Source organism: Schistocerca nitens, chromosome 1 (genome assembly GCF_023898315.1).
Source record: "Schistocerca nitens isolate TAMUIC-IGC-003100 chromosome 1, iqSchNite1.1, whole genome shotgun sequence".
In the NCBI taxonomy this organism is placed as follows: domain Eukaryota; kingdom Metazoa; phylum Arthropoda; class Insecta; order Orthoptera; family Acrididae; genus Schistocerca; species Schistocerca nitens.
In genome coordinates, this window is record NC_064614.1 from 1,094,520,705 (window position 1) to 1,094,532,745 (window position 12,041).

A 12,041-nucleotide genomic window follows, 5' to 3' on the forward strand; every position below is an offset into this window, starting at 1 on the left:
GCGTACACAGCTCCGTCCACACCGCTCCGCCGACGAAGGCAGACTGCTTCGGCTATCCGTGCACGAATCATGGTCAGACCCAAACTTCCATACGTCGTCGTTCATGGGTCACGACCTGCACTCGTACTTTACGCATATTCCTGTCCAGGAAAGACGTATTTATTGAGAGTTGAGGGCATGGTATTGGGGAACATATACGAAATAGCAGTGCAATATCCTTCATACATGGTTGTCCGAAGGAACATTGTATCGTACCTCTTAGTAACACAGGCAGTACTGTTTCGTATTTTGGCAGAAAATGGTTCAAATGGCTCTGAGCACTATGGGACTTAACATCTGCGGTCATCAGTCCCCTAGAACTTAGAACTACTTAAACCTAACCAACCTAAGGACATCACACACATCCATGCCCGAGGCAGGATTCGAACCTGCGACCGTAGCGGTCACGCGGTTCCAGACTGTAGCGCCTAGAACCGCACGGCCACACCGGCCGGCTATTTTGGCAGATGGTCACATTAATGTGACTAGATAGTGTATTTGTTTCCGACACATAATTACAAGAACTTTTCTTCAAGTTTGGGCAAATGTTACCTCCTATAGGAATACGTGACACTTCTTTTTAACACCGAGTGTAATAAAACATTACTCTGGGTGTTTCCCATTGTATTTGTATGTACAAGTATCTGTTCATAAAAAGGTGCTGTTACACCTTTTGCAAGATGGGGTCCCGTCTATTACCACATAGCGGAATTCATCACTGGTAGGATCGTGGGCTATGAAGACTGGAGTTTTCGTTTATCGTAAGGTGATATTTCTGCTCACCTAGGTCCTAAATCCACGACTGCTATGCAGATATGTAATATATCGGTTAAGGAGAGCTATACTCAGCGCCGTACAGAATTCCAACACTCGGCGCGACTAGCACCCGAGAGGAGAGACACATTGAGCATGTCATTTTAAACTGTGGGCAACCGCAGCCAATTTCTACATTTTGAGAGAAATAATTTGCGTTAGCTGTAGAATATTCTTTATTAAATATCACTATTAAGAAGAATCTTTACTACCTGAAAATGCGTCTTCTAGTAGTCCGAAACCAGTTGTGGCTTTTCATAAAACGTATTCAACTGCCAATGCGGATTATTTCTTTCAAAACAGACACATTGTTCGATGCAGGATGGTATGGACAGGTCTCGTACAGTGAGTTCAGAAACGCTTTTGCACGCAGAAAGACAAGTATCCACCCAGACAGTGCAATGACGTGTAGAGCACGACGGGCTGTCAGCACAGCAATCGTTGCGGCGACTTCCCTTGGAGTAGTAGTAGCAGAGAGAGGCGTTCCCATTGGCAACACTGGACACAGGAGTGGTACCACGTCGTATCTAGAGATTTTCATTTCTGCATACAGCAACACTATCTGCATATCCAAGTGCGAACGCTTTTAGGAGCACGAACTTCGCCAGACTACAGTCTTTACCGTCATACCAGCCGAGTACCTGGCGTAATAGTACGGGGTGTCATTGGACACACAACATAATTACCTCTGAATCGCAAGGCCTGTAATTTGGGCAGCGGCAGTTAGATTTCTGACGTGTTGATGACAGCAGTTGTGCTCCATCTTCGAGGAATGTGACTTTACCTTTCAACAAGATAACGCATTATCACACAATGCCCATGCTGCCTCGACCTAGCTCGACGCAGAAAGCCTTCGACTACTGCCCAGGTCAGCACTTTCTCCAGATCTCTCACTCTCTGAAAATATCTGGTCATGTCTTCTTTTTTTGTGTTGTGACTTCCCTAAACATAGCATCATCATCTGCAAACAGCCTAACGTACTTTCAGCCCTATCTACTAGAACATTTACGTATATTCTTGAAACTTTCCATGCCGTAGCATGGTACAGTTATCAAGCCTTGTGCTTGGTCTCTCCAACAAAAAAATTGAATAATTAATTGTTCCCATTCAGTGTACTTCTTTTTATAGCACTAAATCTACTGCGTCATTAGGGACAGTGTACAAATGCTTCTCAAATTAACTGAGACGCATGTGCAACGCATAATCATACAACAGGTTATTTATTTCTTCCATGAAAGTATTTTAATCAACCTACAGAAATTTCATTCGTGCTGCGTTAAAGATCTTTCCATCCATGCTCTGAAGAGACAACTGATGGTATTAGAAGTGGAAATCGCTTCGTATTCAGCTCGCTCAGTTTGCCGAGTGCTTTGAGAATTTAATGGCGATAAAGATTATTCATGAATCCATTGCTAGCACTGTTTGAAGTTTCTTTGAGAAATATGTCTCTTTCGACGGCATTTTGTCCTTGTGAATGTTACACAATGTTTTTGCTACATTTCTGCTGATCGTTTGTGAAACAAGCCTCTCGGTGGTAGTGTAACAGAAAGGTAATCTTACATATTATTAATGCAAAAGTTCATGTGTGTTTGTGTGTGTGTGTGTGTCTGGGTTAGTATGTTTGTTACTACTTCATGCTGATACGCCTGGTCGTATCTGGATGGAAGTTAAATGGAAATAGTTTATATCCTGCATTAATGCATAGGCTGCGTTATACATACCTACCTATCAAAGAGGTGGGGATTTTGATGAAATTTTGAACAGAGATAGCTTATACCTATAATTACACATAAGTTACCTAATATATAGCGTTCCATTCAGATTGGAGTGATAACGTGCAGAGAGAAGAAGGCAGAAGGATATATATATATATATATATATATATATATATATATATATATATATATATATATATATAGGGGAGGAGGGAATGAAGAAATAGAGAGGAGATGGACAAAAAGAGGGGAGGGAGAAAATGGACTGAGGAAGAAAGGAGGACGAGATTGGCAGGGGGGAGCGAGAAGGAGATGGACAGAGAAAGGAAACAGAAGGAGATAGAGAAAGAATAGAAGAACTGTGAGAGAGGATAGGGGGAGATGAACAGGGAGTGGGGGAGTAGGAGTTGGACAAACATAGGAGGCATGAGAAGGTGGACAGAGAGATATAGGAGGAGGAGACAGACTGAGAGAGGGGAAATGAGGAGACTGACAGCGAATGGGGTTTGAGGAGATGGACAGTGAGAGGGTGGAGGATAAGGACAGAGAGAGGGGGTGAAGAAGATAGACAGAAGGAGAATGGAGGAGATGAGCTAATAGGAGTCTGGAATAAATAAATATCGATTCATGTTTTATAAGCAACTGTTTAAGTGTGGGTAATGCCGTGGAATGGAGCTACCACGCTAGTTTTCACGTATGAAGTAACAACTATGATAGACCGCTCTACACTAACTCCTTCAAACTATGTGTAATAAATACTATGCAAATCAAAATATTGCTTAATTTTTCACTTGCTGTGCAAAATATATTGATGTCCATTCATAAATATGGTATAAAATGTTCAGTCTATTTTTCCATTACTAAATATTCTACCTTTGATCACTGATTCGTATCTACTATAATATCACTGTAAAATTCGCAGGACTCAAAAGAAACGTGCCACATGCGATCAAGCCGGTGGCAGTTGACAGAAACGACAAAAATTCGTCCACAACAGTTTCGTAAAACGATGCACTTTATTTTAACGAGCGGCATTGTGCCATTACCGCAGCTAAACACGTAATGCACTCGTCCATTTCGGCGCGAGATAATCATTTTGTGGGTTGGATCGATACAGATACAATGCTAATGAATACCGCTTGTGGGTATAACTAAGTTACAGTTACGACCACTGCATCCATATTCAAACAACATATGTTTAACATTCTTTTTTTTTTTTTTCAAAGGCTGGCACAGTATTTGCTAATGTGCTCGAGAACCTCTTACCTCCTGGTCAAAAACAATATCACTTTTAGTAAAAAGATACACATTTTTAGTTTGCAAATATCTGTAACTAACTCTAACTCATGTAATATGCATGTAAATTTTTAGAAATTGCAGCTCTTGATTGACAAAACTAAAATTTTCAATTTCAGTTGAATTGATATATAATTAAAATTATTATGTTAAATTATCTGGTAACAAATCACCAAAATGAATCGGATTTGATTTATGGAAATTAATATTTTTAAGGTTTTGTTCTGTATTCAGTTCACTGTCTGATCTATCAACACTACAAGCTCCTATCTCGCAGTAACGTTTTTGCATTTGCACCAGTACATTAATAGTATATATTTGGTCACAGCATGTAAGTCAAGAATTAACTGAAGATTATGACAGTTATGTCGCAAACTCCGTTAAGCCCTGCCTAATGAGTTGTAAAATCATACACGCACATTTTCCGTTAAATTACTCTTAACTAATGAAATAATCAATATAGATTCGCAGAAAAGTTAATACAATCGATTAAAATCAGACCAGCGATTTGTGGTTACATGTCTCGTAATCCCCATTATTCACAAATAAATTAGAAATGATTTGAGGAAACTCGAATATACTGAGATGGACGGTTGAAGAATAACTGACGTGAATCACAACGATATCCCAAAGAAATTAAAAGTATGGTGACTGTAATCTGTATTGTGCTTCCTGTTATGTTTTGGGTGATTACAACGGTCATCCAACGGAAATGTGTGGCTTACGAGGAGCTCTGCCAGCATTGTACCCCACTCTTATCAACTCTCTACGCACAGTCACTGTGCCAGCTGGAACGCTGGTAGCACTTCTGAACTCACGAACGATCCTTTTCGCTGGCTTCATGAGATTGTTTACAGCCTCCGCCTTCAGTGTTCGACTGTCCCTGTGAGTCAGTACATAAGGCCTGCCTTGTCTCCCTTTAGCTGTAGCTATTTCCACACGTTTCGACTCCATAGTCACATCGCCAATAGTCGTCTTGGGCAGCTTTAGCAGAGTTCAAATGTCCGTGATCGATTTGTTACTCAGGTGTTATCCAACAACTAGTCCATGTTCGAAGTGACCCACGTCTCCTGACCAATACATTCTGATGTTACTGCCTCGAGCACCCAAGGCAAAATACCTGCCATCTGGAGTCAGGAGGGCACACTTTTTAGGTCACAACCAGGTTACAAATAGATGGTCTTGAAAGAATTTACAACAAAACAGGACCAGAATATGTGTAACAGTTTCCAGAGAAGTAAAATTAACTTGTTTCGTCAGAACAATGAGGGCTGAAAAACAAGATTGATGAGCTTCTTGTGCGTCTAGAAGATGTGAAGAGTGCGGAAGTGACAAATGTTCTATGGGTGTCTCAACACCACGTAAATCACAGGGATAGAAAAGTGTCGATGATTATAGATTGGCATCATTTTCGAGTAGAGGTAACAGAAAAAAGAAGGAGTTGAAACATATATAAAAGTTGGGAACAAAGTCAAAAATTCTGAAACAAATCGTTTTTATGCAGATCAAAACTTAGAACCATGTATCTGTGAGATGTTACTGCAGAAAACTTCTCTGATAATTACAACAGTCTACAGAAGCCCTCTAGTAAATTTTTAGCTATTTATAGGCAGTCTAGATGATTTATTGAGCAACCTGTCAGACAATAAAAACAGTAGTTTATAGAGATTTCACAGTAGATTTCATAAAAGATACGGACCGTAAAAATGGGTTGGAGTGATTATTCTGGTTTTTCAGTGTACCGTCTAGAGTTTATTTTCCGACTCGTGCATAACCAGATGTCAGGGCCCTGATTGATAACATTTTTGTAGACAGTGCTCAGACTGAAACAATTAATGCATATCCAGTTGTTAGCGGACTATCTGATCATCATACACAGATAAAGGAAATAAACAATACAGCACCTTGTTGATACAAAGCAGTGACGCTTATTAATGAAAACAGGATACAGTGTTTTAAGAGTTAGTTAAGAGATGTGGTATATGTTGAGGTATACGTGGGAAGAAATTATAACGTCCAATTCTTTTTATTCCACAGTTAATTTGAGTCAATATTTGAAAATAGCTAGTCCTGAATATCAAAAAAGAAACAATGCCGTTGATGACTAAGCGAATCAAGATCTAATATAAGAGGAAGCGAAATTTATACAGAGGCTAGAATAAGTCAAAATCTGATGTTACTTGCTGATTACAAAAAATAAAAAAATAATGTAATAATGTAAAAAAAGTCATTAAAATGTCCAAAAGTGTGCTTGTGCTGAGAAAAATTAATAATTTAGGTAATAAGATGACAGCTATATGATATATTAGGAAACGGAAGATAAGGAGAGCCAGTCAGGTTACAAGAAACCGTAAGAATTAAACTAATTTACAATGTTGTGATTGATAACTCACAAGCTGCAAGAACTTTTCACAATTAGTTTCCAAATGTAGCAGCAAAAATAGGGTTAAAAGGTTCAGTTCAAGAAACATGAGACTATTTTTAAAATGTCATTCCAAAAGCTTTGAGCAGCAGGAAGTAGCAACAAAACCCTTCACTGAAATAAATAGAACAATAAAAATTCTAAGGAAATTTTAATATGGTGTTGATGGAATTTCAAGCAGAGTTCTAAAACGTTTTTCTGTCGTAACAAGTAATGTCATTAGTGATGTATGTAGTGCACCATTGGCACAGGTAATTTTTTTCGGACGGACTGTTGTGGCAGCGGCAAGTTAAGATACAGCCGAAAGGAGTCAGTCAAATATAAAATTTCACCTCCATATTAAATTAAAACACACAACACGGCTGTTGTCATATGGTCCTCACCAGTGTACAGCTAGTGCACCAGCGCCACATGCACAACGCTTGCGCTAATGAAAGCTTCTGCGCAGACAGAACACGTGTCGAAGTATCGATCGGCCGTTAAGCACGGTAAGATTCGCGAAAATCAATTAACAAAAATTCTGTGGCTATAATGCATACAGAATGTGTTTTCAGTATTAACGAATAAACAAAGTAACTGGAAGTTCAAAATTTGTAAGAACAATGGAGATTTCGTTACCTCCAGGTTGCAGTTTAGCTCATGAGGAGTGGATCCCCCCTTATCACAGCGTCACACAATCCTAAGGGCCCGCGTTCGATTCCCGGTTGGTTCGGAGAGTTTCTCCGCTCACGGACTGGGTGTTGTGTTGTCCTAATCATCATCATTTCATCCCCATCGATGAGCAAGTCGGCTAAGTGGCGTCAAATCGAAAGACTTGCACCCGGCGAACGGTCTACCCTACGGGAGGCCCTAGTCACACAGCGACACAGGTCTCTATTCAGAGGAAAGCTGTACCTGCGTTACCCTGCCTCCGGAAGACCTCGTTACTTACTCTCTGACCAATCAGACAAAGACGTGCGCGCTCCTGGTATCCAGTTTCCTGTAGACAGATACTGACGCGGTATTTTTGCTTCAGCAAGTATTTCAACTGCTGAACGTTAACAAAGTACTAGAAGAGTAGTGAAAGCTAGCGTGGTTAATGTTTCTTGTTGTTAATACAGACAACACAGGCAACTGTCAGCCGGGTGTTTCGAGCAAGTTTCTGTGGTACATGTCCTGGTGGAAACTTATTTGATTTGCACGAAATGTGTCGGACAACAATCAGCTGTAACTGGAATGACGAGAATGAAACTTTGTGCCGGATTAGGACTCAAATCCGGATATCCCGCTTATTGCGAGCGATTGCCTTACCATTAGGCTATCCAAGCACGCCTCACGGTCAGACCCAAACTTCCAAGAATAATCTTACGAGTATTTCTGTATTTTAATTTATTTTTCTTCGATTTTTACCGTTCGAGTAGAGGAACTTTCCTTGTTGCATAGACCTTATGTCCTCATTTTATTTAACATTTACTGTGTGTATTTTTTGCCTGTCTTTTCGTTACAAAGCTACTACACCGGAAAAAAGCCTTCTTCGTGAGGTAAACAGAAAACTGAGCGTGCAGATGTCTGGGAGAAGTTGCGTCCATTTTTCCGCCACAGTGCAATGTACTCTTCCATTTTACTCCGAAGGACGCACATTTTCGCAGATTAGTCCCCACAGTGCACGCTCTCCCATAGCTGCTCCGAGGTGAGTGGGGTAATCAGCGAGAAAGCAAAGTGCTGCAGACGGGCCCTCAAGTTCTTGGCAGCTTTGGAACTGGGGCAGAGCCCAAGACACCCGCCGCTCACTCGTCGCTGCCCCACGAGACTACCAGAGTTACAGCCCCGGGAGCCGGGTTTCATATTTTACGCGCAGGGCAGTCACCCTGTAGAGACGCTGGCTCTAGCGACGCTTGTGAAACTTCATTGTAGATGACCATCAGCTGTTTATTTTTATGCTCAGTGCTACAGGTTTCGATCAGTAAATGATTACACAGCTCTACAAAATAAAATTTTTTTTTCGTTGCCAGGGAAGTTTGAACGAAAATGGGATATTGTTATGATACTCATTCAGAGTATATTTGTACTTTTTCCAAATTGGCTCTGGTTTTTGAGATATAGGTTATTTGTGGAAATGAGAGTTTCATGTGGATAATATCGACTGCAGGGTCCATATATGGCGTAATGTATTTGCTACCTGTTTTTTAATTAGTGATATTGTACAATCTTTATTAAACAATTGTGCTCAGGGAGTGCATCTGTGTGGTTGAGGATTACATCATGCAAACATCACACTGTCAGCATGTGTTCAGTCCTGTTGTGCGGTGCGTGTGTTGAAGATATTGAGGGTTGTGCAGATTTGAATTCGGCGGTACTCGACATTCATTTGTTGGCCGAGGTAATCCCCGCAACAGCCGATAGGTAGCGTTCAGTGTAAACAAGAAAAATGGCGATGGTCGAAAGTCACACACATGTGCAGTGCAGCTTCAAGGAGATAGAACCTTTTCATCGTGACGTAGCAAATAAGAGGTGAGTATTCATTTCACACAAAACAATTAATGATGTTTGTTGGATGTGATTGACATGCAAATACAAGAAAGTTCTGCATAATATGTAGTATTTGTGCAATTTTGTTTTAGGAAAACATGAGTTCTTCACGCCGTCTTTGCGTGAACCATCCAGATGAGTTCTGCTACATTTGTGGTGAATACGTTCTTCAAAAGAACAGGAAGAATATCACTCCTTTTGTGAAGGAAGCGTATCTGGCATATTTCGGAATTAAACTTGGAGATCAAGACAAGGCGTGGGCACCCCATAAAGTTTGTAAATGCTGTGTGGAGTGCTTACGGCAGTGGACAAAACGAAAAAGGAAAAGCTTAAACTTCGGAGTGCCTATGGTATGGCGAGAGCAGAAGAACCATACAGATGATTGCTATTTTTGCATTGTTAATATGAAAGGTTTTAATAGGTTCAAAAAACGAAAGTGGGAATATCCCGATTTGGAGTCAGCAAGAAGACCGGTGGTGCACAGCAACGATGTTCCTGTATCAACCTTCACAACATTACCCACGCTAACATCATCAGATGACGATGTGCACGGCGAGGAATGTACAAGTAGTGGTTCGGAATACGAAGGACGTGAGACACAACCCCAGCAGTTCGACCAGAAGGAGCTCAGTGACTTGATACGAGAACTCAATCTTTCAAAGCAAGCATCAGAACTCTTAGCATCCAGGCTTAAGGAAAAGAACTGTCTTCATCCAAGTGTTAAAATAACAGCTTACCAGACGAGAGAAGAAAACCTTCTTCCATACTTCAACCAAGAAGAGGTTATAGTGTATTGCAGCAATATACCTGGACTTTTACTTGAATTGGGGCTGCCGGAATATAGACCAGAGGACTGGCGTCTCTTCATAGACAGTTCCACTAGAAGTTTAAAATGTGTTCTCCTACACAATGGCAATCGTTACGCATCTATTCCAGTTGCCCACTCAACAAAACTTTGTGAAGCATATGCTAACATCAAGATGGTTCTGCAGAAAATTCAGTATATGCAGCACCAGTGGTTGATTTGTGTTGATTTGAAAATGGTGAACTTCTTGCTTGGACAACAAAGTGGATACACAAAGCACCCATGTTTTATCTGCATGTGGGATAGTAGGGCAAAGCACGAACATTGGAAGCAGAAAACATGGCCTCCAAGGGAACATATGGCTGTTGGTGAAGCAAACACCATTAATGAACCTCTGGTTAGTAGGGACAAGATTGTTCTTCCACCATTACATATTAAGTTAGGACTAATGAAGCAATTCACCAAAGCTTTAGACAGAAATGGTAATTGCTTCACATACATCTGCAATACGTTCCCTGGACTCAGTAGTGAAAAACTTAAGGCAGGAATATTTGATGGTCCTCAAATTCGCAGGCTCATCAACGATACCAATTTTACAAGTGTCATGACTGTCACTGAAGCATCGGCCTGGAACAGTTTTGTCGCTGTTGTAAAATGTTTTTTGGGCAATCATAAAGCTCCCAATTACGAGGAACTGGTCAAAAACATGCTCACTAACTTTCAAAACTTAGGAGCTAACATGAGCATAAAATTGCACTTCCTTCACAGCCACTTGGATCGATTTCCTCGTAATCTAGGTGATTTCAGTGAGGAACAAGGAGAGCGGTTCCATCAAGATATGAAAGGAATAGAGGAAAGATATAAAGGAAGATGGGACAGGCATATGATGGCAGATTATTGCTGGAATCTGCAACGTGACTGTTCTGAAGAGACCTATAAAAGGAAAGCATGCAGGAAGCGGTTCGTCATGGACGGAAAATGATATACTTATAGAGAAACTTTTCAATTATGTTTTATACGTGGACAAATGCCTATCAGGTTTTCATAGAAGCTATTTATAAAGATTATTTTCTTTTTTCATTGTAGTTTGTAGCGCTCGAGTTCAGTATTAGCAATTTTTTCTAATTTTTTGAATAAATCATGCATTATCTCAAAAACTAGAGCCAAACTGCATAAATGGTTGCTATATTCGTCCTCAGCACCACTAACCCATCCTAAAGCCACTCAAATAGCCTTGGCAAGAAAATGAGTGTTGATCAGTGTTATCAACCTGAAGCTATATTTTTGTCCATACATCGAAGTTGTTCACTTCAAATGGTGCAGCGATCAGCTGGTTATTCTTTGCTTCGGCTTGATAATGGTCTACTGATCGAAAACCGGTAGCACTGAGCATAAAAATAAACAGCTGACGTTCATCTGCACTGAAGTTCTACAGTTGCTTGACAGCTGTAAAGCCCCAACTCATCACCAATCTAGCTAGTGACGCTGTTTGTCTGTTCGCAGTCTTCGCTTTCGGCCGGAGCTACGGAGTCCTCTTCCTGGCTCGCGCTCTGCAAGGCATCGGCTCTTCCTGCTCCAGTGTTTCTGGTAAGTTCCGCCTTGCAGCCTTCATTAACCTAGCAATACACTAATGTGGAGAATACAAGAGGTTTCATAGTCTAGGGGTGACAGATTACGCCATGGGCAACAACTTTCGTGAGAGACAAAACGTTCGCTGACTCTCCGTGTCCTTTAGTTTTCGCCGGCTCTGGGACAGAGAGATTGCACCGAACTAGTGGGACCTACTAACCAGGTGTGCTACACACTACCTACCCCAATAAATTAACTGAGTGGGTGTCAACATTAAAACTTCAAGAATGAACGCCTATGAACGGCTCTATAGGGGGGAAAATTTTTTAGATGCGACTCAGGAAATTTAATTCCGGAATGAGATTTTCACTCTGCAGTGGAGGGTGCGCTGATATGAAACTTCCTGGCAGATTAAAACTGTGTGCCGCACCGAGACTCGAACTCGGGACCTTTGCCTTCCGCAGGCAAGTGCTCTACCAACTGAGCTACCCAAGCACGACTCACGCCCCGTCCTCACAGCTCTACTTGTGCCAGTATCTCGTCTCCTACCTTCCAAACTTTACAGAAGCTATCCTTTCTTTCAGGAGTCCTAGTTCTGCTGGGTTCGCAGGAGAGCTTCTGTAGAGTTTGGAAGGTAGGAGACGAGATACTGGCACAAGTAGAGCTGTGAGGACGGGGCGTGAGTCGTGCTTGGGTAGCTCAGCTGGTAGAGCACTTGCCCGCGGAAGGCAAAGGTCCCGAGTTCGAGTCTCGGTGCGGCACACAGTTTTAATCTGCCAGGAAGTTTCAATTTAATTCTGATTTGCCTACCCCACTTCCACACAGAGCAAATGGAAGTATTATAGCAACACACGAGGCTTACGCACGCTGAAGA

At 41.3% G+C, this 12,041-nt stretch overlaps 1 protein-coding gene across 1 annotated transcript in view; it reads left to right on the plus strand.

The window, feature by feature from the left end:
- LOC126198673 (synaptic vesicular amine transporter) overlaps positions 1-12,041 on the plus strand; it is an 857,338-nt gene that overhangs the window by 765,360 nt on the left and 79,937 nt on the right. Inside the window, exon 6 of the mRNA XM_049935169.1 lies at positions 11,102-11,185. Coding sequence (XP_049791126.1) covers positions 11,102-11,185 — 84 coding nt within the window. The remainder of the gene's footprint in view (positions 1-11,101; positions 11,186-12,041) is intronic.